At 47.7% G+C, this 23,517-nt stretch overlaps 7 protein-coding genes across 7 annotated transcripts; 4 read left to right on the forward strand and 3 right to left on the reverse strand.

The window, feature by feature from the left end:
* Positions 1-859: 859 nt before the first annotated feature.
* N7495_002920 (protein-histidine N-methyltransferase) lies at positions 860-2,079 on the forward strand (the record flags this gene model as incomplete). The annotated part of the gene is made up of 3 exons (XM_057205589.1): positions 860-1,003; positions 1,075-1,374; positions 1,426-2,079. 3 exons carry the CDS (start codon positions 860-862, stop codon positions 2,077-2,079), a joined length of 1,098 nt encoding a protein of 365 aa, XP_057066196.1.
* Positions 2,080-2,266: 187 nt separating this feature from the next.
* N7495_002921 (putative NADH-ubiquinone oxidoreductase 178 kDa subunit) lies at positions 2,267-2,929 on the reverse strand (the record flags this gene model as incomplete). Its single annotated transcript, XM_057205590.1, has 3 exons — positions 2,267-2,414; positions 2,476-2,720; positions 2,819-2,929. 3 exons carry the CDS (start codon positions 2,927-2,929, stop codon positions 2,267-2,269), a joined length of 504 nt encoding a protein of 167 aa, XP_057066197.1.
* A 1,263-nt stretch (positions 2,930-4,192) lies between these two features.
* On the forward strand, positions 4,193-7,735 carry N7495_002922 (uncharacterized protein; the record flags this gene model as incomplete). The annotated part of the gene is made up of 2 exons (XM_057205591.1): positions 4,193-6,531; positions 6,772-7,735. The coding sequence occupies 2 exons, from the start codon at positions 4,193-4,195 to the stop codon at positions 7,733-7,735; spliced, it is 3,303 nt and encodes a 1,100-aa protein (XP_057066198.1).
* Positions 7,736-9,096: 1,361 nt separating this feature from the next.
* Positions 9,097-12,597, forward strand: N7495_002923 (putative C2H2 finger domain protein; the record flags this gene model as incomplete). Its single annotated transcript, XM_057205592.1, has 1 exon — positions 9,097-12,597. The coding sequence occupies one exon, from the start codon at positions 9,097-9,099 to the stop codon at positions 12,595-12,597; it is 3,501 nt and encodes a 1,166-aa protein (XP_057066199.1).
* Positions 12,598-14,063: 1,466 nt separating this feature from the next.
* Positions 14,064-16,263, forward strand: N7495_002924 (putative C2H2 finger domain protein; the record flags this gene model as incomplete). The annotated part of the gene is made up of 4 exons (XM_057205593.1): positions 14,064-14,069; positions 14,139-15,040; positions 15,095-15,685; positions 15,741-16,263. The coding sequence occupies 4 exons, from the start codon at positions 14,064-14,066 to the stop codon at positions 16,261-16,263; spliced, it is 2,022 nt and encodes a 673-aa protein (XP_057066200.1).
* A 248-nt stretch (positions 16,264-16,511) lies between these two features.
* Positions 16,512-16,965, reverse strand: N7495_002925 (uncharacterized protein; the record flags this gene model as incomplete). The annotated part of the gene is made up of 3 exons (XM_057205594.1): positions 16,512-16,567; positions 16,630-16,756; positions 16,828-16,965. 3 exons carry the CDS (start codon positions 16,963-16,965, stop codon positions 16,512-16,514), a joined length of 321 nt encoding a protein of 106 aa, XP_057066201.1.
* Positions 16,966-17,808: 843 nt separating this feature from the next.
* On the reverse strand, positions 17,809-21,842 carry N7495_002926 (chromatin segregase YTA7; the record flags this gene model as incomplete). The annotated part of the gene is made up of 2 exons (XM_057205595.1): positions 17,809-20,201; positions 20,267-21,842. Coding segments are annotated over 2 exons (3,969 nt in total), but the record flags the coding sequence as incomplete, so codon positions are not given.
* Positions 21,843-23,517: the final 1,675 nt, after the last annotated feature.

A 23,517-nucleotide genomic window follows, 5' to 3' on the forward strand; every position in this document is an offset into this window, starting at 1 on the left:
ACTTGGTAGTGGATCTTTAAGTAGTGCCTAGGTAGTTGTGCAGCTTCTCATATCATTGGCTCTGATTATTCTTGTTTTTAGAAACCCTGAAGGTGGTGTATACCTTCATCGTCTCACGTCTCTTAAATCATGGCAAGTGAATTTCCTTAGACGGTTGATACTTCTTGTCTGATAGGTTAGGTGGTGACTAGACTTGCATAATGCCTTGGTACAGTCAAAGTGATTTTATCCTCGAGTGTACATAGCCTTACAACCTTCTGGCACTTGCTATGCTGTGTAACCTTGGAATCTACTAGTGGATATTTGAGACTTAGGTCCACGGGTTGATCTATCGATTAGGCAGTTACCAATTTATCTCCAATGTCGTTTGGTCCGGGTGTTTCCAAGGTTTGCAAGAATGAATATTGACAAATTTGATGGACCTGATATTGTCAAAAGTTCAAGGATGTATGGCATATGCAAGAAAGGTTACAACCAGTCTTGCGTATCAGCACAAGTATCCATCGCTGGGTTCATCAGATATTCCAGTTTTTATTACAATGCTATGAGTCGCTAGCAAAGTTCGACATGAATTATTGAATTAGGTCAAAATCTTTGTTTGATGTGTTGATCCAGTTAGAATATGGTCGTCGTAAGTAGATATCTGGCCGGCTTAGTCATGCTGCCCCACTGCAATTTTCTGGTATGGACAAATTCAGTACTTCATCGTCTGTCGGCTATATTTAAGTCTGATTGCCCTTGAAATATTGCTTGACATTGAATATAGAAGGACTAGTGTTCATCTGAGCTATTTCCAAGGGATTCTACCGCAAAATCCACCATCCAATTCCCCGTCAATTGAAAATTGACGAACTTGACCATGGCGTTCAGCTTTGGCTTCTCTGGCGATGACATTGATATTGATGATGTCGACATCAACGAAGTCCCAGAAGTTATTGTACAACATGGCACTGACTCCCTCCCCGAGCTAGTGCAAGCTAGTAAACACGATATGAACGAATGGGTAAGTCCGTTTCCGCTCTCAAGAAGGAAAAAAAATGTATACATCGAGATCCAAATCTAATAAACTAAAAGCTGTCCGTTCTGCCCTCACAAATATTCTTCAACCGGCTGGTTCTCAATCAAGATGCTCCCGTTGTCATTGCGCGTCGGGAAATCTATGATATCCGTACCCAGTTGATGGCAGAAGATAGTGTGGACCATGATAATGCCGAGCTGATTGCTGGTATTGAAGAAGGTGACCTCAAGCCTAATTTCTATGAGGGTGGCTTCAAGACTTGGGAATGTGCTTTGGATCTTGCTAAACTTGTTACTGGTGAGAGCACATTTATTGAATCTCTGGATGATCCACAGACAAATGTTCATATTATCGAGGTTTGCCTTCTCCTATCTGCTCTTATAACATAAGTTCTAATAATTTAATAGCTTGGTGCTGGCACTGCAGTACCGTCTCTGGCCATATTCGCCCATCTTTTGAAGACAACGACAGGTACATCGCAATGCAAGACCCATTTTACTTTTGCCGATTACAACTCGTCGGTCCTGCGTCTGGTCACCCTTCCAAATCTGCTGCTCACTTGGTGGAATAGCCGACAGTATCCTGTACCATCCGCAGTAGATGAACAGGCTCCGCAGGTCCGGCAGGAAGAAGAAGAATTGGATATCACACCCGAGCTTCTGAATGAGTTCCAAAGTGACATAGCTCAGCGTGGAATCTCAATTGATCTCATCTCAGGGGCATGGTCGCCTGAATTCGTGGACCTGGCCTTTTCAACCCGTGACAGTGATTATAAGACATTGCTTCTCGCTAGTGAGACTATTTATTCCCCCTCATCATTGGTGGCGTTTTCAGAAACCATTTCGACACTGCTGTACAGATCCAGTACCGCTTCTATAAAAGCCCGGGCTTTAGTAGCAGCTAAGAAGGTCTATTTCGGCGTTGGAGGCGGCGTGGATGAGTTCCTTGCTGTTTTGAAGAATTCATGCGAGCATGAGTTAGAGGTCCTGCAAAGGGTGGATGTTCAGTCAGAAGGAGTCGGCAGGGTTGTCTTGGAAATAACGCCAGCTACTGTCATCTAGAAGGTTTAAATCTCAAAACATATACCCCTTTTGAGTACTCCGCAGCCAGCATACTTGTAAACAAAAAAGAAAATTCAAATGATCGGGTGCCGGAGTTAAGCTTGCCGTCCTAATTTATATGTACATATTTTGCCCTTCCATGGACATGTCTACACCGACAGCCAAACAAAGTAATAAACGAAACAATTTATTCGTAAACGGACTTGCCTCCCTGCATCCGCGCAACCCGAGAGGCATCAATCTCCTTGTTAAGACGCTCGTAGTGAGCAACCACGGCGCTCAGGTCGGCCTGGGAGCCTGGGGAGACGTTGTAAGGTGAGCCAGAGTTCATCAAGCTAAAAAAAAGTGTCAGTATTCAATATCCCTTGCGCATTGTTTCAGAACCGAATCACATACTCGGGCGACTTCAGCTCATAGGCCTGTGCAGGTCCCTGACTGCCGAACAACTGGCGGTCATCGGCAGCCTTGTCCAGGAGGGCAGTATGAATGGCATTGCGCTGCTCAAAAACTTCTTGCGAGGGGCTCCACTTGGTAATGAGACCAGAGATCCACGACTCTGAGCCGGACTCCTCGGTAGACTTGGAGATGCGGTAAAGGACGTAAGCGGAGGCGATGCTGCCGATGGTGACGTAGAAGCTGCGCTGTTGATTCGGATGTATGAGTTAGTAGTGATTCCGAAGCAATTGAAAGTGCTGTGCAGTGTCTAAGGTCTATGTCGCCGGCGGGGGAAGCAGCTTACACCGAAGCTTTCGTTCACAGGCTCGGCGTGGGCGTGGGAAGAGCCAAATCGACGAGGAGGCTGGGTGCGTAGCACCTGCCGCATTGAAGCCGCAGCACTTCTGGCGAACATGGTTGTGTGGAGAAGGGAGTTGAGATGTTCGAATTGGTGATGACCCTTTGAATGCTGATGATAGGATGGAAGTTGCGAAGATAGTCACGTGACTATTATATCGGGACTAGCGCAGCCAGTTGCCTCACTCTATTCTATCCGTGTACCGGTACTTGCTCCGCCATCTTTATTGATGAACATCTATATGCATTCCTCTGCATATTGTTTATCTTTTCGGTTACTGAAGATGTATGATATCACTTCACATTGACAATCGCATCATGCCATCCTCGACTTCTCCAAGGCTTCCATGATTCTTCGGAGATCATCCTTGCAGATGCAGACGGGGTACCAACCATAGGAGAAACGACTGGGGGTTACCCTGTACATATGTACTCCCGGGCCCCGGACTTGTATAGATTTTGCAATTTACTGACCTGGACGATGCCTCATTTTACCCCCTAACATGAGGCGTACTTCATTTGGACCATCTTTGGACCCCATTAATGCCCAGATTAACAAACGAGCGCAGCTACCGCGGAAGAACATGGTCTAGGTGGTAATTCAACAGGTCAGAATTCAGAATTCGGGGGAAGGGGTTAGTCCCCACTACGCCCGAACAACCATTGATGCCCAATTACCCCCCATGGCGCGCCGCAATTGGTCTCGCTTCAGTTCGAAATCGAATCTTTCCTCTACTTCGTATGGAATCAGCGATGAACTATGTTTTTTGGAGACCCGGTCGGCTTGTAGATGGGTTTCATGTATCCAATAGGGTTAGATCGGTGGATAACATGTTGGAATCGCACTATATCTCTCTTGAGCCCTATACTTCTCTTCTCTCCTAATTTCCATTTTCCTTGTTTCGCACACTTCTCCCCTCTCTGAAATTAAGATCTGGACTTAAATAAACCAGTAGTGTGCTGGAACCACAGCCTTGTGCTTCGTGTTTCTCAGTCATTTGTGCCCACTCGTCCAACACGAGTTCAGTGCACCTGTTTCGCGACCTAATTATCGCTCTTCACGCTGATTCAAGGGTTCCTTCTTCTCTTGACTCATCGGGTGATCGTATTCTGGGCGCTTAAGACCCTAATCCATCTGCCTTTTGGGCTATATTTTTGTGACACAAGGCATCCTGCGAAAAGTACTGTACAGAGAGCCCTATGAACCACTCAAACCGGAAATCTTCTACTCTTCTTCTCTCTTCATATTTCATACCGTGATCCCATTGGACACTCGTCTTCTATTCTAATGAGAATATTGGGCACGCCTCACTCTCCCACCATGGCTCCGGGTGGCAAGAAGGTCAAAGCCAAGGATAAAAATGGCAAGACTGTATTGAAGCACAAGGTTAAAAGGGCTAAGAGTCCAGATGGGGCAGAAGACCAGACCACAACAGAATCACTCACGCCTGGCAGTCCATATCTGATTGTGCAAGAGCCTGCACTCGTATCAGAAGCCATAGCATCTGAGCTGGACAAGCCATCGCCAGAAGCATCCGACAGTGAAAAGTCCCGTGCCTCACCCCAATCCAGAATTGAAACCTGGAATGATTTTCTTGTGAATGAAAAACAGCCTGAGGAAGCACCCGTGTCCAACGAAGTCATATCTGAGCAAATCACCAAGGCCGAAGATAAGCCTCTTCAACCTGAACAAGAGAATACTCGTCTATGGGAATCATTATCAGAAGAGAAGACACCTGTTGCACCTGTTCCACTTGATCCACGTGCTTCATTCTCGCCAGCACCTGATCTGATACCCCTTCCCTCTCCTTCTCAGACTGAGGCTCAATATTGGTCAGGCCCTTCACCTGATCAATACTATCCATACTACTCTGCCCCAACGGGCTCATACGTCTCGCCTGTACCTTGCGCCCCATCTGCGTCTGGCTCCTACTACTCGCCCTACGCCTCGCCTGTTGTGCCTTACGTCGCACCTGTTCCATACAGTTCGTACGGGTCACAGTACGGGCCCCAATACGGGCCACAATACGGTTCTCCTTACTCTCCATACGCCTCACCTATACCCAAAGTCAGCAGCCCACTTGCTCACTCTCATTACCCTTATATATCACCAGTCATGTCGCCCACAGCGACTCCAACACCACCACCTCCTCCACCAGCTGCCCCAGCTCCCGCAGTCCCATTAGCTCCAGTGCAATCACCTGCACCCTCAACATCACAAAACTATACAAGTGGCCTCCACTCGCCTGTCATGAGCTCTAGTGGAGTCGTTCCTCCATACGGCTCCTATCCCGACGGACATTATATGCGTCGGAGCTTCACTTTGGGTGATCCAACCGCATATGCTTCATACCAAGCCCTCATGGCGAACGGTGGGTTACCAAACGAGAATGGAGTCATGTCTCCTTCAGAGAAGGATAGCGAGCATATTGAGCTTCTCCAAAGAATTCAATCTACCCTCCCCGACATCAATCGCCTTTTGGATGGGTACCGAAACACACACAGCAAGTTATCGGCCCGCGAGGCCGAAATGAAGCATTTCGGTAACCAACATGAACAGGCTCTCATGCACAAGGACTTCTATATCGAAGCTTTGCAATCCCAGATGAAGAAGACTGCAAATGAAAGTGCTGAGGAATGCGCCAAGCTGAAAAACGTCATCAACGAACTTCGACTGGAGCTGGGAAACCTCCAGGAGAAGCATTCCGACCTCGAATCAGGCTTGTCAACTCACCAGAAGTCCAACGAGGAGCTTCAGAAGTCTATTGAGGAACTCCAAAAAACCAACGAAGAGCTTTCCAAGAGCAAAACCGAGCTTGAGGCGGAAGTCGAAAAGTTAAATACCACCCTCAAGGAAACTGAGGAAAAGCACGCCAAGGAGCTCGAGGAGCTGAAGGCGGAGCATGAGAAGGCTCTTGCAGCCCAGAAGCAAGAGTTGACTGAACTCTTTGAAGAGATCAAGGCTGAAGATGAGAAAGCTGCAAGTGAAGCCTTGGCAGCGCGCGAGAAGGAACTGCTTGCGGAGCACGACTCCCACAAAGGTGAATGGGAAAAAGAAAAGACAGCTTTGCAAGAATCTCTCGAGGCTCAAATTAAGGACCTTGAGACCACCAAGACTGAACTGGCTTCCAAAATCACGGAGCTAGAATCTAAAGAGAAAGAGGTGGAAGGCCACTTGGCCAAACTTAACGAAGAAGTAGCGTCGAAGCTTACCGAGCTAGAGACGAAAGAGAAAGAGCTCCAAGAAACCCGCACCAAGAATGCCGAGGAGCTCGATGCCCTTTTGAAAGGCCACGCTGACGAATTAACGTCATTACGGGGCAATAACGAGGGTGCTCTTGTGGTAGTGGCGAAAGAATTGGACAACAAAATCGCTCACCTTGAAGCGACATACACTGCAAAGGAGATGCACTGGAATGCAGACCGTGCTGCCTTTGAGAGGATGCTCTCAGAGAAAGATGCGAAGCTGGCGAGCTCGGAGCGCGAGAAGGAGAAACTGGAAGGAGCTGGCGTCGTCAAAGAACAGCAAATGCAACGCGCGGTGGACGAGATGCGAAACACCATCGATCATCTGGATCGTGATTGTGACAGGCTGAGGAAGACGCTGCACAGTCTTGGAGAAGCTACAGATCTCAAATCTACCAAGGGCGATCAATTCTTGTAAGTGAGCCTACTACAGTATATAAGTTTTCGTTTTTGTCTTCTCACCTGAGCATGCCATCATCATGATTCTACTCTCTTTATGATTTCCTTACCATTTTTACGACCTTTTTATGCCTCTCCCGGCGATTCATGTCCCTACGACTCTTTTTCCTTTCTTATATATTGTCTTTCTAATAGAATCATGTTGATAACGCCATAAAATTTTACTTGATTCTGATAAATCGTCTCGTCTTCTAGTCTGGACTGCTTCAACCAGCTCACTTCAATGATTTACGACCTCGCCAAAGAGCACTTCGACTACCTCCCCATCGACCCGCCAAAGGACATCCTTGCCAAGATCCCCTCCGAAATTCCGCCCTTCCTCGACAACACACCAGCATCTCGCGAACTACGATGCGCCTACGTTCAGCACATCATATCCAAGACCTTAACATACCGTGTCTTCCAACCATTCCTTTTTACCCTCGGCCGGAGATATGACAAAGCCGACACCTTCTTCCAGATGCTGTCGATGGACATTCGCCGCAAATCAGTGCGCCGCGAAGCTTTCTGGCGTCAACAAACTCTGAAAGCAGCCTACACTGCTTCTGACGCAAAGCAAGCTATCAATGTTGCCGCCGCTGTGATCGTGGACGAGATCGTCGACCACATCAAACACTTCACCGACCCCAAGCACCTTGACTCTCTTCTCATTGCCGTCCGCAAAGTCGTCAAACTTGCTGCCGAGACATGGCGCCATGCCCGTGTCGAGCGAGAACTCGTCATAGCAGACTTCCCAGCTTCGGGTGATGAATTCGCCTCAAACGACGGCTGGGAGGAGTACGGAATCGTAGAGCCGGCTTCTAGCAGCATAGCTCGCCACGTCGTCCTTCGTACGTTCCCGCGTATCATACGGGAAGCTGCACACGAGGACTTTGACAGTGGTGAACGAACAGACCTGTGTATCTACGCACCGGGCGTCTTGATCTTCTCTGATTCCTCAATCATCATGGCAAGATTGCAGGAATTAGCGAAGAAATCGAACGACACTCTGACCGAAGCTAGAGGTCCGATTTCGCCGCCGAGAACTCCCAAAGGTGAAAAGGTTCAGAGCCCTAATGAGAGGTTGGTTGCTTTTCACCATCCGCCATCGGTTCCGCTGACGGGGCCTCATCCAGCGCCGCTGAACTCCCGGGTCAAGGGGCTGTTCAGGAAGGGTTGATTTGGGCGTTGCCACTTTTATCTTTACTCCTGATCTGATCTGATTGCATTATATATAGCTTTTTTTGTTTTCTGCTGTCACATTAGTTTGATTTTGTATCTGGCATTTATTTGATTGGCATTTAGCGAGGGATTTAAATGGGCATGTATTGAGACATCATGTATAGGTAGAGTAATGAATATTTACGCAAGAACTATTTCTGAGGTTCCCGGGTACCCATTAGATCAATCGACGGCTTTTCATGTATGTGGATGCTAGCTAGATACCTAGGTAAATATAGATCCATTTAATTATCTAAATCTCCAAGAGCTCCCAAGGTCCCCATCTGGGTAGGTGCCCAGGTGGGTCAATTTTTGCTTCATTCTCCCTATGTAGATATACATATTGAAGCTTGGACCTTTCAAGGTTTTATAGACCACTGCAGGTAGGCTGAGTATGTCATATCAGACATATCTCACTGCTTTTCATTATCATGATGCATTCATACTAAGCTGTACAAAATTTGAAATGTGTTTCAAAAGTACGCTTCAATTGATCTAGCTCATAGTTGATATAGCGTGTCGTACATGACATCACGTGCCTCTGACACCCTTAATTTTGACCTGAAACGAATATTTCTCATATTCTGCTGTCTTTTCCTTCCATTCGTCTTCCATTCGTCTTCTTATCATCCCACACTCATTTCGCCTTATCGATTGCATATACGAAGAGCTAGAGTAAACGACAGAAGAATAAGGTATAAAGTATAAACAAGTTATGGACATAGGATAAGAATAGCACGCAGGAACGAAGTGTGGCTCAGTTAATGCAGCAATAGCCTCACAGCCTCAAAATTTAGGGCTATTTCTGGAATGAGAAGTGAGCCTTGATGAGTTATTTGATCCTGATTAGATTATAAATGACGTTTTGAATGATGATATCCACTTATATAAGAACTGAAGGAAGCCCTAAAGTACTACCGAGGTACTGCTACTATAGTATCTATCGCCGTCCTCTCCATAACAAGCGCTAAGGATTGCGTTAAATGAGGCTCAACGGAGAAGCGGAGTTTGCTGGTTTCTCTGACAAGAGGCTGATCAATTTCCCCCTCTTCCCCTGGATTTTTTTTTTTTTTTTTTTTTTCTAATTCTTAATTGTTGTACTCCGAACTCTCCCCGTACCCACTTGGCTTTTGCGCCCGGCGCTTATGCATTTATTTCTTACTCTTCTCAATTCACTTCTTATTCTTACAACCCCTCCTTCTACTATTGATCTTATCCTGTGGCTTAGCCCTATCTTCTGAAGGATTAAAAAATTGTAATCTTTACTTTTGGCATTTTAAATGTCCTAAGTCGGATCCTTCATACTTACTCTATCACTCAATGAGGTCTGCGCCGCTATCACCTCCCCCGGAAACAAGCGAACAAAACTCGAATCTCTCAGTGTCTGAATGGGTCAAGCTATCTCATTCTGTGAATATGTCGAGCAGTACTTACACTCGACACTCACCGGCCCTACAAGACCAGGATCCATACCTCTCTGCGCCGTCAGATCCTGAAGAACTTGATTTCAAGGCGCATGCTATACGTTTGACCCCACTGGGTGGCAGTCCGAATATTGCTTCCTCTCCGATCGAATCTCATGATCTTTCTCCACCGCAGAATGACTGGTACAATCCCAGCACTTGTGTTTCTCCATCTGTCCTTAGTGGGAGATATGTGGACCCGTCAGACATTGACTTTGCAAATGGGTCGGGTTGGCCAGATCGTGGGGCTGCGGCGCTCAACACTATGGGTACGACATCTGCTATATCTGCTCTATCTACCTGGTCAGATTCTCTGCCAGCCCAGCAGGAGCCAGCTCAACCGGGTCCAGGTACCAATCAAGCATATGCATCATCTGGTCTGGTCGTCTCGACTAATCATACGGCTGGGACGGAACTGGCATCGGCTTCTACTCAGGGTAGAAGCCCAATCATCCTCACTGTATCAGGTCCGCCACGCGGAGATTCCCCAGATTTTCATTCCAGTCACAAGCGCCATGCAAGCCGGTCGTCGACCCATCTTTCCCCAGGCGGCTTTGATGAGTTTGAAGAAGAGGTTGGTGATGAGATTGAAGAGCTTCGATCAGTCCCTTCCCTCTTTGCAAGTAGAGCGGATAACGGTCAATGGATCCGTAACTCGACCACGGGTCAAGGTGGTCTTGATCCCTCTGCTCGTGGCACGGAATATGTGTCTAGCCCTAACATGCTCAAGGGCATACGTGAGCTTGAGCAGAAGAACCAGCGAATTAGCAACTGGTTCGCGCAGGTGAGCGCGACAAAAAGCGAAGCTGGCGATGATCAGCCGCGACCATCTCGGACGACCCTGTCCCCGCCGAAACCTAACAGACCCAGAGCAAGAAGTACTGGTGATAATCCGCTGAAACAAGAAGATTATTTCAGTCTCAAGTTTCATACAGGTCCTCCAACACCTGGGCCTGGGGTCTTGCTACAGGAAGAGAGTGAGAGTGAGGGTGAAGGTAGTGGGGATGAAGGTAGCCTTGCAAGTGAGGAAACGGCTTCTGACTCTCTGCCTGCTGATCCTGGTCGACATGACTATACCTCTCCTGGCATCTTTCCCTCCCGCGAGGCAGCGGACTCCGTCCGCGTGTATCCTTGGCATGACGATATTCGCGACTCTATACCGAGAATGGAGCCGATGCAACCGTACAGCTCTAGTGCGGCCATGATGATCTATCAAATGCGGGCACGGGAAATAGAGACAGCATCTCTCACCGCTACTGTTGATGCCGATAGTATTCGCAATTTTGAGAGCCTGAGCCTGACCGACAATCGACCGAAAACTAAATATCGGAGTAGAAGCCTCCTGAGTTTCAAGCGCCCATCTTTTGGCCTGTCATCCAATCTGAAGCGTCAAGCCTCAGAACTCACGACTGCCAGTATTGAGACATCCGGTGAACAAGGGACTGAGCACGATACTCCCCAACGTAAGGAGAGCCAATCGATTCGTCATAGATATAGTCTGTCGTCAAAGGTGCATTCACTCTCACACTCGCGCTCACCAAGTTTGACAAGCGGTCTCTTGTCCTTGACAGGATCGATCACAGCCATTGGAGCAAATAATGTGGTGCATGCTGCTGCACCTAATACGGACGCCACACTGTCCCCTCCAGCTAAAGTGCGACAACGCCGAAGCATCAGTGAGATTCCTCGTCCCAACACACCAGGACTGATGGAGCTGATGACCTCACATGGTGGCCCACCTGTTGCAAGTATTCAGCGTTATCTCAAACCAGGGTCGAATATGGGACGGCAGATGGCCAGTGTGACACCGGAGCCTGATAAGACAGGCGCAGAGGATGAGGATGATGATCATCTGGACCATGCCGAGGACTCGGCAATGAAAATGGAGTTCCCTCCTATATCGGAATTACCTGTGCCAACATTTGAAGGTTTCCAGGCGCAAATTATGCAAATGAACCCGCGGCTCGTGCCAGCTCTAACCCGCCGCTTTGCTCAAGAGCAGGTGCGGCGGTACAAGAAGCTGGTTGATCATCAACAGAAGCATGCTGCTGCCGTCGCCAAAGGTACTTGCAAATCTGGCGAGTTCTGCAAGTTACAAGGCGGGAGCCCCATTTTGTTAGAACAGGGTAAATCTTCAGCTCCCACTGAACCGTGCGGACAAACTCAGTTCCGAGTCGCAAATTCCACGCGTGAGCATCCATACTATGTAGGCGAAGGGTCTTTCGCTGCAGCGCAGTTCCCAGCTGGAGTTCCGCTGCCACCAGCCCACCGCCTACCAGCCGAGTTTGAGTGTTCTGTCTGCTTTGGAGTCAAGAAGTTTCATAAACCTTCTGATTGGTCTAAACACATTCACGAGGATCTTCAGCCGTTTACCTGCAGCTTTCCGCAATGTACCGAGCCCAAGTCATTCAAGCGAAAGGCGGACTGGGTGAGACACGAGAACGAGTGTCACCGGAAACTGGAATGGTGGGCTTGCTCATATTCTGGATGTACTCACACCTGTGCTCGTAAAAATAATTTTAAAGAGCACTTGGTTCGTGAGCACAAGTTCCCCGACCCCAAGATGAAGAAAGGGGCAGTTGCAGACGATGGTTTTTCGGCTAGCGAACGAGACAAGCTGGTTGCTCGGCTGTGGGCTGTTGTGGAGGATTGCCGGCAGGAAACTCAGCAGACTCCCAATTCGGAGCCCTGTCGGTTTTGTGGGAACATTTGTTCCACATGGGGTGGGTTGGCACGCCACCTGGGGAAACACATGGAGCAGTTGGCCATCCCTGTTCTGGAGCTGGCCAAACAGACCAGTGCCCCTAGCCAAGGACAGTCTGGACAATGCTCTATTCAGGTTCAGCCACTGGGAGTGGAGAACAGCAGCAGATCTGCAGAGACATACCCACCTGCCTCCCTGACCGTACCTCTTGGCAGGCATGATATAGCTCAGCCACAGTATGCCACCAGTGATGCGAGCACATCAAGCCACAACCACAACTTCTATGATCTGCAGCAGCCGGGGAACTATTCAACCATCGCCGGCATTGAACTGTCGATGGAACCGGAACAGATACCCGATCAACTCCAGCCTAATCAATATACATTCAACGGCTTGCTTCTAGATCAAGCCACTATGCCTCAGACTCAAACCCAACTTCCCCATCAAAACTCAGTGTCATATCCACCCCCATTCAACGTGAATGCGAGACCGGAGCAGTATGATAATCAATTTTATGCAGGAAATTCACTTTATCCTGTTCCGGTCCCTGTTGCTCCTGCGTCCGTACAGGCGAGTTACCCGCCATACCAGGCCGTGGCTCCAAACCCACCCTATATACCCACACCACCTGGGTCGAACTACCCTCAAATGTGATGTCTTTGCTTTTTTTTATGTCAACCCCCGTTTTTGGCTTTGCTGGCTAGCAAATCAGCGCGTGTACCCAATGTTTACATGTATATACCCCATTTTTTCAAGTATTTTCGCTATCCATCTATTGCAGGTGAATTACATCCATTTCATGTCAAGCACGTCAAATGGATGCACACACCTGGGTATGATATTCTTTTCCTTTCGCTTCTATTATTATTATCATCATTTTCCTTTATGAATCTTATGACTTTGAGTGCATATTCTCAAGCTTATAAACGAATCAACGAACCATTTACTGCACGGAATGACGAGGATCCCTTCTTACATACGTATACAACACAGCGTACGTGCATACCTGAGAATGCTCTGTTAAACCTCAACCAGTGGCGTGGACCATTAGCATATGAGCGATCATATTTAGAGGATGTACTGTTTTCCCGGTCCCCGAAGTGTGTAGTAAGGGAGTCTATACTTCGTATGGAGTACGACGTATCTAATACCTGCAGCCTTAAGGGGTGTACAACATGGCAGTTCCATTCTAAACAACCAACTACTTTTCCTAAAATAATTAACCTTTCCACACTATTATCCCTTGAATGATGAATACTAGTCATATACACATATATGAATTGGCGGAGTTTGCCGATCGGCCTCTTGGTCTCCGACTCCGAGATCCGTCCTTGCTTAGGCGCAGCCCTTTTTTTTTTTTCAAATACCTCGATTAATTTATCTAAGGTTAGAATAGCCCTAAGGAATTTATTGTCCATAGTCATACGCAATCTATCGTATAGAATACGGGATAGGTATGGGCCACCATTCTACTCCAGGTATTCATCCTTTTTAGGGTTCAGAGTATAGATATGCATGTTCTCGATCATACTATCTAAATCTGACAGCCTTAAAGCCTTAATATCTCGTATCCACCCAGACATCTGGGCCCTGGGCATCATGTACATGTGCCAGGACGTGATGTGATGATTGATTATACATCTTTTTCATCCGCCAGTAATGATCGTCAAGCCCGGGTGAGTCCTAGCCAACATGCAGTACAGCGGGGCAGTGCAAATCAAGGGATGAGAACAACATTTACTGCATTCCTGATAATTTTATCTCTTTTCCCTTTTTCGCTTCGAGACATTCTTCGCCCTTGATTGATGTATTTTCAGTCGCGTGGTTGACTGGTTGAAGTCCGGCTCGGCACGAGATTGTGGAGGTTCAATACTTTTCCTCGTGTTTTCTGCATTTCCTTTTCGGATCCGACTTATACATTTAACCCTGCTTATCCCACTGATGAGGGGGTAAGAAATATATTTGATTTGTGTACCTGTTCCTTGTTTCTTTTTTCATAAAGTTTGGGCTGGAACCCTTCTTACCTTTTTCCATCACCCGGGTTAACGACCTAGATCCTAGCCCTACTTTTTCACCCGGGTTAGATTATTAGCCTCACCACTCATCTCAAATCACACATAATGGAGGTAAGTGCTCTTTTTTAATTTAGCTAGGCTTTCATATTCCTAATCTTTTCATCTCTTTTTTTTTTAAAGGGCTCTCACCGTCACTGGAATGATAGCGACGTCCTCCATGGCATCATGGACGTGAATAGCCTCGACGGTTCCGAATACAGAACCAATTTGAGTCTCGACCCAGCCTTGAATCCCCTGTCCGATATACACCTCCAAGCCGACTTGGCCTTTATGGACCCCCAAAACCAACAATATCTCACCTCGTGGCCCGCCCATCCACAAGCTCTCTATTATGGCTATCCCTCTGCCCGCTTGTCTCATCGTCGTGAAGCCTGGAACCCAGTACAAGTAGCCGGTGTTCCAGGTATTCCTATGCCTCCCATGCAGGCTCCGATATTTGATTCGTCATTCTCGAAACCATATGACAGTCCTGGGTCTGAGAGTGAGAGCCAGTACATGGGTAGTCATTCTGTAGACTCTGGCTACGGAACCAGCTGTGCAGCACAGTCTGTTGTCATGTCTTCGTATGGCATAGACTCAATCTCCACATCAAGCCCGCAGGTCGGTGCAAATGAACATGCTCTTGACGAGTCAATGTCTCTCTCTGATCAGGTGTGTGTAGGCTTCTTGCCTGAATTTGGAGATTCCCCGCTCGACAGTACAGTCAAGTGTGAACACCCTACCTGCACCTGGGTTGGAAAGTGCCCTTCAGATAAGAGGAAGCACGAGGCACGACACCAGAAGCTCTTCAAATGCGACGAGCCAAACTGCTCTCGAAAGGAGGGATTTGGCACTATCAATGATCTTGCTCGGCATAAGAAATGTGTTCATAAGAAGGAGCCTGAACGTGGACCCAAGATGATGTACATGTGTTTTGGCAGAAATTGCCCTCGTCCTAACAAGAAGTGGCCGCGACTTGACAACTTCAAGCAACATCTGAGCCGGATGCATCACGAGGAGGATGCCGACAGACTATTAAAGAAGTGAGTCAGATCCCGGATTCCGATTGTGGGTTTTAATAACTAACCGAATTTGAGATCCATGGACTGGTATGAGACACACAAGCTTGTAGGTAGCTCTCTGGATGAGGCTCTTTTCGAGACACAACAGAATATGATCTCACCCCAAGGGTCCGTTGAGATGGATCTCGATTCCGAGTCAGTGCATTACGCTGGGGAAGGCATTGATTGGATGTCACGGAGTGAAACCCCCAAGCCGGTCTTCTACAACACATCCCCCGAGAACTTTATTATGGAGTCTGTGCCTGTGACATCACAAGCCTCGTCCTCGGAGTTGGCCTCATCGATTATCGAGTCTCCATTAGAATCCAAGAGAATCAAGTTTGAGGGACCTGTATTTGATGCGGCAGATAATTTGATCAAAACTATGACAAGGATGCTGAACCATAGACAAGAAACTGGTCAGCATAGTGATGAGGGAATCGAGATGGAGCCTGAGAACCTTCAGCTCTCCCAACCACAGCGCCAAATTCTGCAGAAACTTTTATCAACAGCCTTGGACCGGCTATCGACCGAAGTCCCTGCAGTTGCAGAGCCAGTGGATGAGAAGCATGACTGGTTCCAATGTGACACCTGCTCAAAGCGTACTCGTCTCCGCTGCGAGATGAAGTAAGTTGGATGGAACCCTCGAGCAAAATTCGCCCAGTCTAACATGAGAAATTAGGAAACACCAAAAACGTCACGAACGACCCTACGGCTGCACATTTCCACACTGCGCCAAGTCCTTCGGCAGCAAAGCTGATTGGAAACGCCATGAAAGTTCTCAGCATCTGCAGGTGCCCAGCTGGCTCTGTGCTCTGCACGATGCCCAAAAGGACGAGTCGTGCTGTCGGATATTTTATCGCGAACAGACATATATGCACCACCTGGCTCAGAGCCACCGTGTATCCAAGTCACGGACCCACTCTACCCTTCACGCCACCAAACTCGACCTGGCTGAACAGTCGCAGTTTTGGTGCGGGTTCTGTAGTCGAAACATCCAACTTCAGAATCGGGGGTCTGCTGCCCTAGATGAACGGTTCAATCACATTGATATTGAGCATTTTAAGACGGGCAAACGTGGACGGGATTGGCAATTCCCTTCATTGGCGGAATTGGAGCTATCGGCCTATGCTGGACCGGGCGTTGAAGATCGACCAATGGCTGCTCCCAAGATGAAGAGCCGAAAGCGAAAGCATTCTCAGTGATTTGATATAGGAACCTTGGATTTATGTTTTCAGTGATGGAATGATTTCAATGAATATTTTGTATAATATGGTAATATCATGTTTTGGGGCATCATGGAAGATTTTGGAAAATTTCGGGTCGGTAATGATCCATGGATTAGAGAGAATGATTCCCAAGTCAAATTCCGAGTAAAAATCCGTAATTGAATGAGAAAGACGTAAATCAGCACAATTATCGTACATTTAAAATGAACTCTTCATCTTCATCTTCATTTCTTAGCAGCGGCCAGCTCTCTAGCCTTCTTTTCTAGAGTGGCCAATTCTTCTGTATATCCCATCAGTAAACCAATTTATGTAGAAAAAATCAGATAATATAGCTCTTCATACCATTCTTCGCTAGTTTCTCTTCGTCCGTCTCCAGTTTTACCCAGCACCAGTAAATGACCTGGTATGTGAACACGGCACCCAGAAAGACCTTGGCAAAAGGACTAACAAAGGCTCGATAAGTAGCTATCTGTAATTACAAACTCATGAGTATCGAGACTACTGGAAGCCATTCGTTCGTAGAGAGTAGTGAGGACTTACGCCTTCCCGGTAGGCACTCGATTGCGTCTCTGATTTGAATCTAGTCGCAGTAGATGTCCATGTCCGCCGATTAATGGAGGTACCCAGATGGGCAGTGGCAGATAGAGAGATATGCCTTGTGGATTGTCGGAATAACATTGTGAGTATTGGATACTTAATGGGTGAGGCTTTGATGCGTCGTTAGGTCGCGGACCGTGATGTACGAATGCGGTCTAGCGTGTTTTCAGATTCTTGGCATCTGTTTCTATACTTCGCCTTGTGTTTTTAATTAGAAACCATCAATACTTGGCATGTATGACATTACCTAGATAAATATATCGCTCGAAAAATATTATACACTGTGAAATCAAGTTATTCGATTCCAAGTCCTTGTTTCAAGGGAAGGGTAGCCTAGTATATGACATGAAAGGCTTTGAAAGCACTTACACACCTACGAAACCACAGTAAAGAATGATTGATTGGTGTACAATCAGCAGGACTAGCATGTCTATTGAGTTGTATTAATAGTTCCAAAGGCACAAATTTTACTCTTATTGATGGTAATGATGATGGCAGGCGAACATGATTTTTCATTGACTTAAGCCGACTAAGAGCGACAACCCCCCAGTATTCAGATGAAAACTCTGATGACTTCTTTTCATTTATTTCATCCAAGAAGATAAATCTTGGTGTATTATCCTTAGCCCCATCGAATAATCACGGGCTGCTGCTCACCTTCTGTAACATATTTGTAACATACTCAAATAGATATTTAGTGGGTAATGACAACCTTGGAACGTGAGGCGGAGTATTGTAATAATATTAATAATGGTATTTCTAATGACATTTCCCCTTTATGTACATGATGAAATTTGCTAATGCGGTGGATTTACCAATAGATGACTGGTGGTTGATGCAAAATTTGAACTGCACCACGGAGACATCACGAGACTTCTCCATGAAGGCTTATTGCAGCTCTTCGCCATCCACCACCATTTACCCCAAAAGGGTCTCTCCCAATACTTGGTCAAGGAGAATAATTGCTCCTCTACACACTTGTGTCCGGTCCCACTCCCCCCTCTTTTCCCAAAGGTAAACAGTGATGGTGGATGAGATGTGTTGGAGCTGCTCCACGGATAAGCCTCGCGACTTATCCGTGAGAGCTTGGTGTAGCTCCTCGACCACTTCACTATCTACTACCACCGAGCCTTGCTGCGTACCTTGTTGGGTATCTGGTAGGTGATCTTCCTGATCACCCCGGTCCGGATACACGGTGAGATCTGGCCCAGTGTTTCCGGACCCGTTGCTGACAGAATTCCCTGATGGGCGGGAAGGTGTTCCCTCAACTTCCTCCTCCGTGGCAGCAGTAACGACGGCATTCTGAGCAAGCATCTGAGAGTTTAGCTGACCTACGGTGAGATCTGGACCAGTGTTTCCGGACCCGTTGCTGACAGAATTCTCTGCTGGGCGGGAAGGTGTTCCCTCAACTTCCTCCTCCGTGGCAGCGGTAACGACGGCATTCTGAGCAAGCATCTGAGAGTGTAGCTGACCTACGGTGAGATCTGGGCCAGTGTTTCCGGACCCGTTGCTGATAGGATTCCTTACGAGGCGGGAGGAATTCTCCTCAACTTCTTCCGTAGCAACGGCAACGACAGCATTCCGAGCAAGCATCCGAGAGTGTAGCTGGTCAGTTTGGAATATCAAAAGGGGATCCGACTGTTCAATTGCGGTGATATCCATTTCGACGTTGGCGAGAAGTTCGTTAGCACGGATAATTCTCTCCTCATCGCCCAAGACCCGAGCGTCCTTGGCAATTTTTTTGAAATCCGCTAGAAAATCGCCGAATCGGGTATAGAACCCGTTCGAGAGTCTTTTCTCTATCAAGGAAAGATCCATGTTATAATAGAATTTATCCGTAGATACTTCTCGAAGTCCGATGACACCATTCTTGTCCAAAGCCTTTTCATAAGGCCGGTCCTCGGCATTGTGAACATCGCCCGTCACAATATCGGGATCGGCTTCATCATAAAGGTAGCGGATTTTTGTTTCGTCGATGATGCCAGTCCTGAATTTCCTGGCCTTCTTTGCTTGAGTCATGGTTGGCTGGATGCGTAGTTTTAGGAGATGTAGGACGGTGCGATCCTGCTTCTTTTGCGCTTTCAGCTGTTGCTTTGTCAAGGGGACTTCCGCCTTAGGGGGAGGTGGAGGTGCAAGTGGCAGCTTCTCCAACTGCCGCTTTTTCCGGGTTGATTCGGGAAACTCCGATGGTGGAGTCATGATGTATGCTATGATCTTGGAGAAGAATGCATGGCGTTCAGCATCATCGGGAGAATCGAGATCAAAGACGTTGTTTTTGCTCGAACCAAATAAGTCGGAAATTGTCTCATGGTCTAAACCGTCTCCAGTAGACTCAAGCACACCGAGCAGCAGAATGGGGTCAGTCGGTGGAATTGACCGCATCATGGCCATGAAAGTTTTGATTATAGTAGGGCCCACGGTATCACACCATGCCTGCAGATCCGGGATGAAAATCACCCCCTGCTTATGCTTTCGAACCTCTGTGAACGAATTGAGAACTGCCATTTCGAGTGAACGAGTCGAGTCGCTAATCAAGGTGGGCAAATCGAAAGATTGGACGTGCAAGCCGTCAAATCCGTTCAAAAGCGCGGCTGCAAGATACTGCTGGCCCATTCCTTTATTGCCTCTGATCAATAGTCGTGGTCTATAGACACGGGAGCGATCGAATTCTTCAAGGTTTTTCTCGCGCCGGCTATCCTCTTCGTATTCGGCCGCCTCCAACGTAGTAAGAGGTTTGTACTGCGGGAGAACGTCTTTAAGGATGATCTCTATTCTTTTGAGAGAACAGCGCAGCAGAGGCTCAATACTCTCGGGCAGCCGAGATGCTCCTGATGACGTCGAACGTTCTGATGACGGGAGGATCTTTTTGGCGGCAGCCATAAAGTCGGTGGGCAGAACAGTGATCGTTGTTGGGTCGATAAGGAGTTTCTGGGCAGATTTGTAAATCTGAGGGTACCGTCTTTGGACCGCTATCAATGCGGCCTCCATGCACAAGGCTCGCAGATCGGCGCCCCCATATCCTTTTGTTAACTGCGCAATCTCGTCTTTGACCACTTCTGAGAGGGCCGGGTTCCAACCCTTCGTATGGATGTCAAGGATCGCCCGACGACCCTCGGTATCTGGAAGGGGGAAGTAAAATTCACGGTCGAAACGACCAGGACGTCGAAGGGCAGGGTCGACAGCGTCCGGTCGGTTGGTTGCGCCGAGAACAATCACTTGACCACGACCATCCAAGCCGTCCATCAATGACAGAAGTGTTGAGACTAAAGAAGTTGTGTGAGATTGCTCACTCTTCCCTGATCGGGGTGGCGCCAACCCTGTACAGAGAAAAATGTTAGCAAATTGCTTTTCGGATGAAAACTATGAGATCGTGACTTCTTACCATCGATTTCATCGAAGAAAATAATGGACGGCGCAGTCTTCTTCGCTTCCTCGAACAGCAGAACAAGCTGCCGCTCACCTTCTCCTACCCATTTGCTCAGAAGATCTGCACCCTTTCTCATGTAGAAAGTCACTTTATGACCTTCGGAGCTAAGGCTATTGGAGAGGGCCCGAGCCACTAGGGTCTTACCAGTACCAGGAGGACCGTGGAATAAGGCCCCACGGGGCGGAACAATGCCGAATTTGGCAAAAATTTCGGGGTAAAGCAGCGGCAACGCCAACATCTCCTTAAGTTGTAGTATGTGGCCTTGCAAACCACCGACGCTGTCGAAATCGACATTTAAATCCACGCCCAAGGGGTCCGCATCTGACAAGATTTTCTTGTCCTTCAATTTTCCAAGATTCACAACCTTTCCTGATACCTTGTCGGTAGAGGTAGGGACGGCCTGGCCGGAAGGGGTGATATCCGGTTGACTGGATTCCTCGTCGCTACTATCGGCATCAAAATCTACGAGGGCATTGTTACCTTCGACGGGACCAAGAATAGAGGGTCGGGCACCACCAAAGGGGCCAGCGGTTGGGAACAACGTGCGCTTCCAGGGACCAGTAGGGCCACGACGAAAGGGAGACTCTTTCTCGGACTCTTGCTGCTCGGCCTCGTCCGGATGTGGAATGGCGTAATTGTGAATTGGCTTGTTGCGCTTAACCCGATTATGGGCAGGCTGCGGCGATCGGACGCGCTTCTTAGAGCGGACTCCCAACTCGTGCAGCTCTTCGGCCATTTCTTCCTGTTCAGAAAACGCCCGAGTTCTCGGGCGGGCAGACGGGCTGTCATCCTGTGTCTGAGTTCCCTTACGAGACCGAGACGGAGGTGAAGAACTTGCATCGTCATTGGAGCTCTCTTCATCTTCTTCATCAGGTTTGAAGTCGTCGCTGTCATCCCCCTTGAGCTTCTTTCCTGGGGGTTTCTTGCCTGCGGGCTGCCGAGAGGCAGGTCGTTTTGATCCCTTGTCAACAACATTCGCGTGGCGGCCGGATTCCGACAAAGCAAAGAGTCCATCATCAACAGCGCACGTGTTTCTTGTAACGCGACGAGAATTGAAGGGGAGTTTGACCACCTTCGACGGTTGAGCGGGCTCGAATTGCTCGAGAGGCGAATCGTCCGTAGGAACTGAATCATCGATTACAGAAGCCTCTTCAATGGTCGCAACTACCTCATCATTTTGGTTAACTTCATCCTCGCCGGAAGAGGCTTCATCATAAGCTTCCTCATCAGAAGCATCTTTCTCTTTGTAGCCATTGGTCGGGACAGTTCTGCGTCGTTGACTACCGCGAGCGTTGAGTTGATCGGGATGGACTGGTTCCTCGGGCTCGTCATCAAGAGAAGAAATGACATCGTCATCCGTTATTTCGTCTTCATCGGTGATGCGGCGAGACTTCTTTGCGTAGTAGTTCTTGTTGCGTGAGGTGGATTTCGACTTACTACCGTTGCGTCGAGGGGGGATGGGGGCATCGTCTTCGTAGTCTTCATCCTCGGAATCTGTTCCATAAGGATTAACGCCCATGGCGGGAGCCATTGCGCAGTGGGTAAGGTTTAAATTGATTCAATAGTAGATGAAGTTGTTCAGTGTTTAGAAAATCGAGCAAGGATTTGAAACGGTGTTTGAAAAAGCGTTGGAAGCGTGAAAAGTGGTGAGTATCAAGATGTTTGACTAGGGCTAAGAAGAGAATAGAGAAAAGAAAAATCGAGGGCGTTTTTGTGTTGACGCGCAAGAAGTGAAAGTGCAAGACCAAAGGCGGAGGGTCGCGAGTCGCAGTCAATACCCCACGAGCCACGGTGTGGCGCGTTATTATTAGTCATCCGCACGTACCACCATCACCGTTGTCGATGGGAGGTGGCCTCCCATGACGCCCAGTGTTAAGCTCATCCAAAAATTACCCATTGATAAGTTTTGGAAGGCCATGAAAATGAAATAATTATGTTTATTAAGCATAACTTCTGTCACTAAGGCCTAATTTTAAGCTCTTAGAGAGGTATTTGGGGGAGGGTCATTGGAGTAAAAAGTGGAAGATGAAGAGAGGTGTCAGAGTGCAGTCAGAGACATGAAATCGCTACCGAAAGTCTTTATATTTTTTTTGGCTGTGGCTCCTGTTCATTGCTGCCCACCGGAATTCAAGACCTGATATCATGTGATTGCTGACTGCTATGGCTTATGTAATCATTAACTAAATAGTTAACTAAATAACCCTATCTAACTAATCCAGTTAACTACAAAAACTCGTTGTAACTAGATAATCTATTTTCTGGAAATATTTGATATATAGAAACGCTCATCTTACCTAGGTCCTAGATGGTCAAAAAATGCATGGTCAGGAATCAACCGGACCTGGGACTAAACTTCTAGCATAGCCAATGCCAAATGGGGATTGCGTCGAAGACAGATGCTAAAACACTACATGAGTACATATTGAACTCACTCCAACTGATATCAGTGTATACCAGATCAACATCGAGAGAGTCTATACAGCATTAATTACTGGGCTGCAAGAGGGCGCTCTGTATGGTGTAGCGTAGAGTCGAGGGCTACCCATTTATATTACAGGATTCTGGAGTATATTGCATGACCAGACTGCCTAATTATAGACCGATAAGCGCGAGGTAGGTCCAATTTCAGAACCTTGGAACCTTGGGAAGCCTGATACGAGCAGGAGCTTCTGCGGCGTATTGGATGAGTTCTGTTTCGGTCCCTTCTGTGACACTAAAGCAACCTTGGAATAAACACATAATTAATCCTTGCTCAATTGACGTTAGTGTCACTACAAAGGATAAAAGGGTAAGGTTCTTTTCCTGTTCATCTCTCTTATCCTTAACACGGTATCGGCCAAGGATTACAAGCAGGCTACTCTACATTCTCCCTTTCAGATATTGAAGGTGGCCGGACGGATAAGTTTGCGAATTTACGACGGAGTATGGAGGTGCAGATTACGTGCTATTGAGTCTTGACACTAAATCTACTGGCCGATGCAACCGGAGGGGTCATGATTATACAACAGATAATCATATGATGGATAATTGTATAGCGAGTATGCAACGAATCAAGGGCATGGCATAAGGCCGGCGTGAGTAAGCCTGTCGCGGCAATGCGCCGCAGCTCGTTGAGGTCGAGCACAAACTGATCTGCCGGGGGTTGGCCTGGAAATACGAGGGCTGTTCCAAACAGCCCCTCGCGGGTAAAAAAGATCGGAGGTTGC

The sequence above is a fragment of the Penicillium taxi genome (assembly GCF_028828555.1).
Source record: "Penicillium taxi strain IBT 34144 chromosome Unknown utg000002l_segment0_segment0, whole genome shotgun sequence".
In the NCBI taxonomy this organism is placed as follows: Eukaryota; Fungi; Ascomycota; class Eurotiomycetes; order Eurotiales; family Aspergillaceae; genus Penicillium; species Penicillium taxi.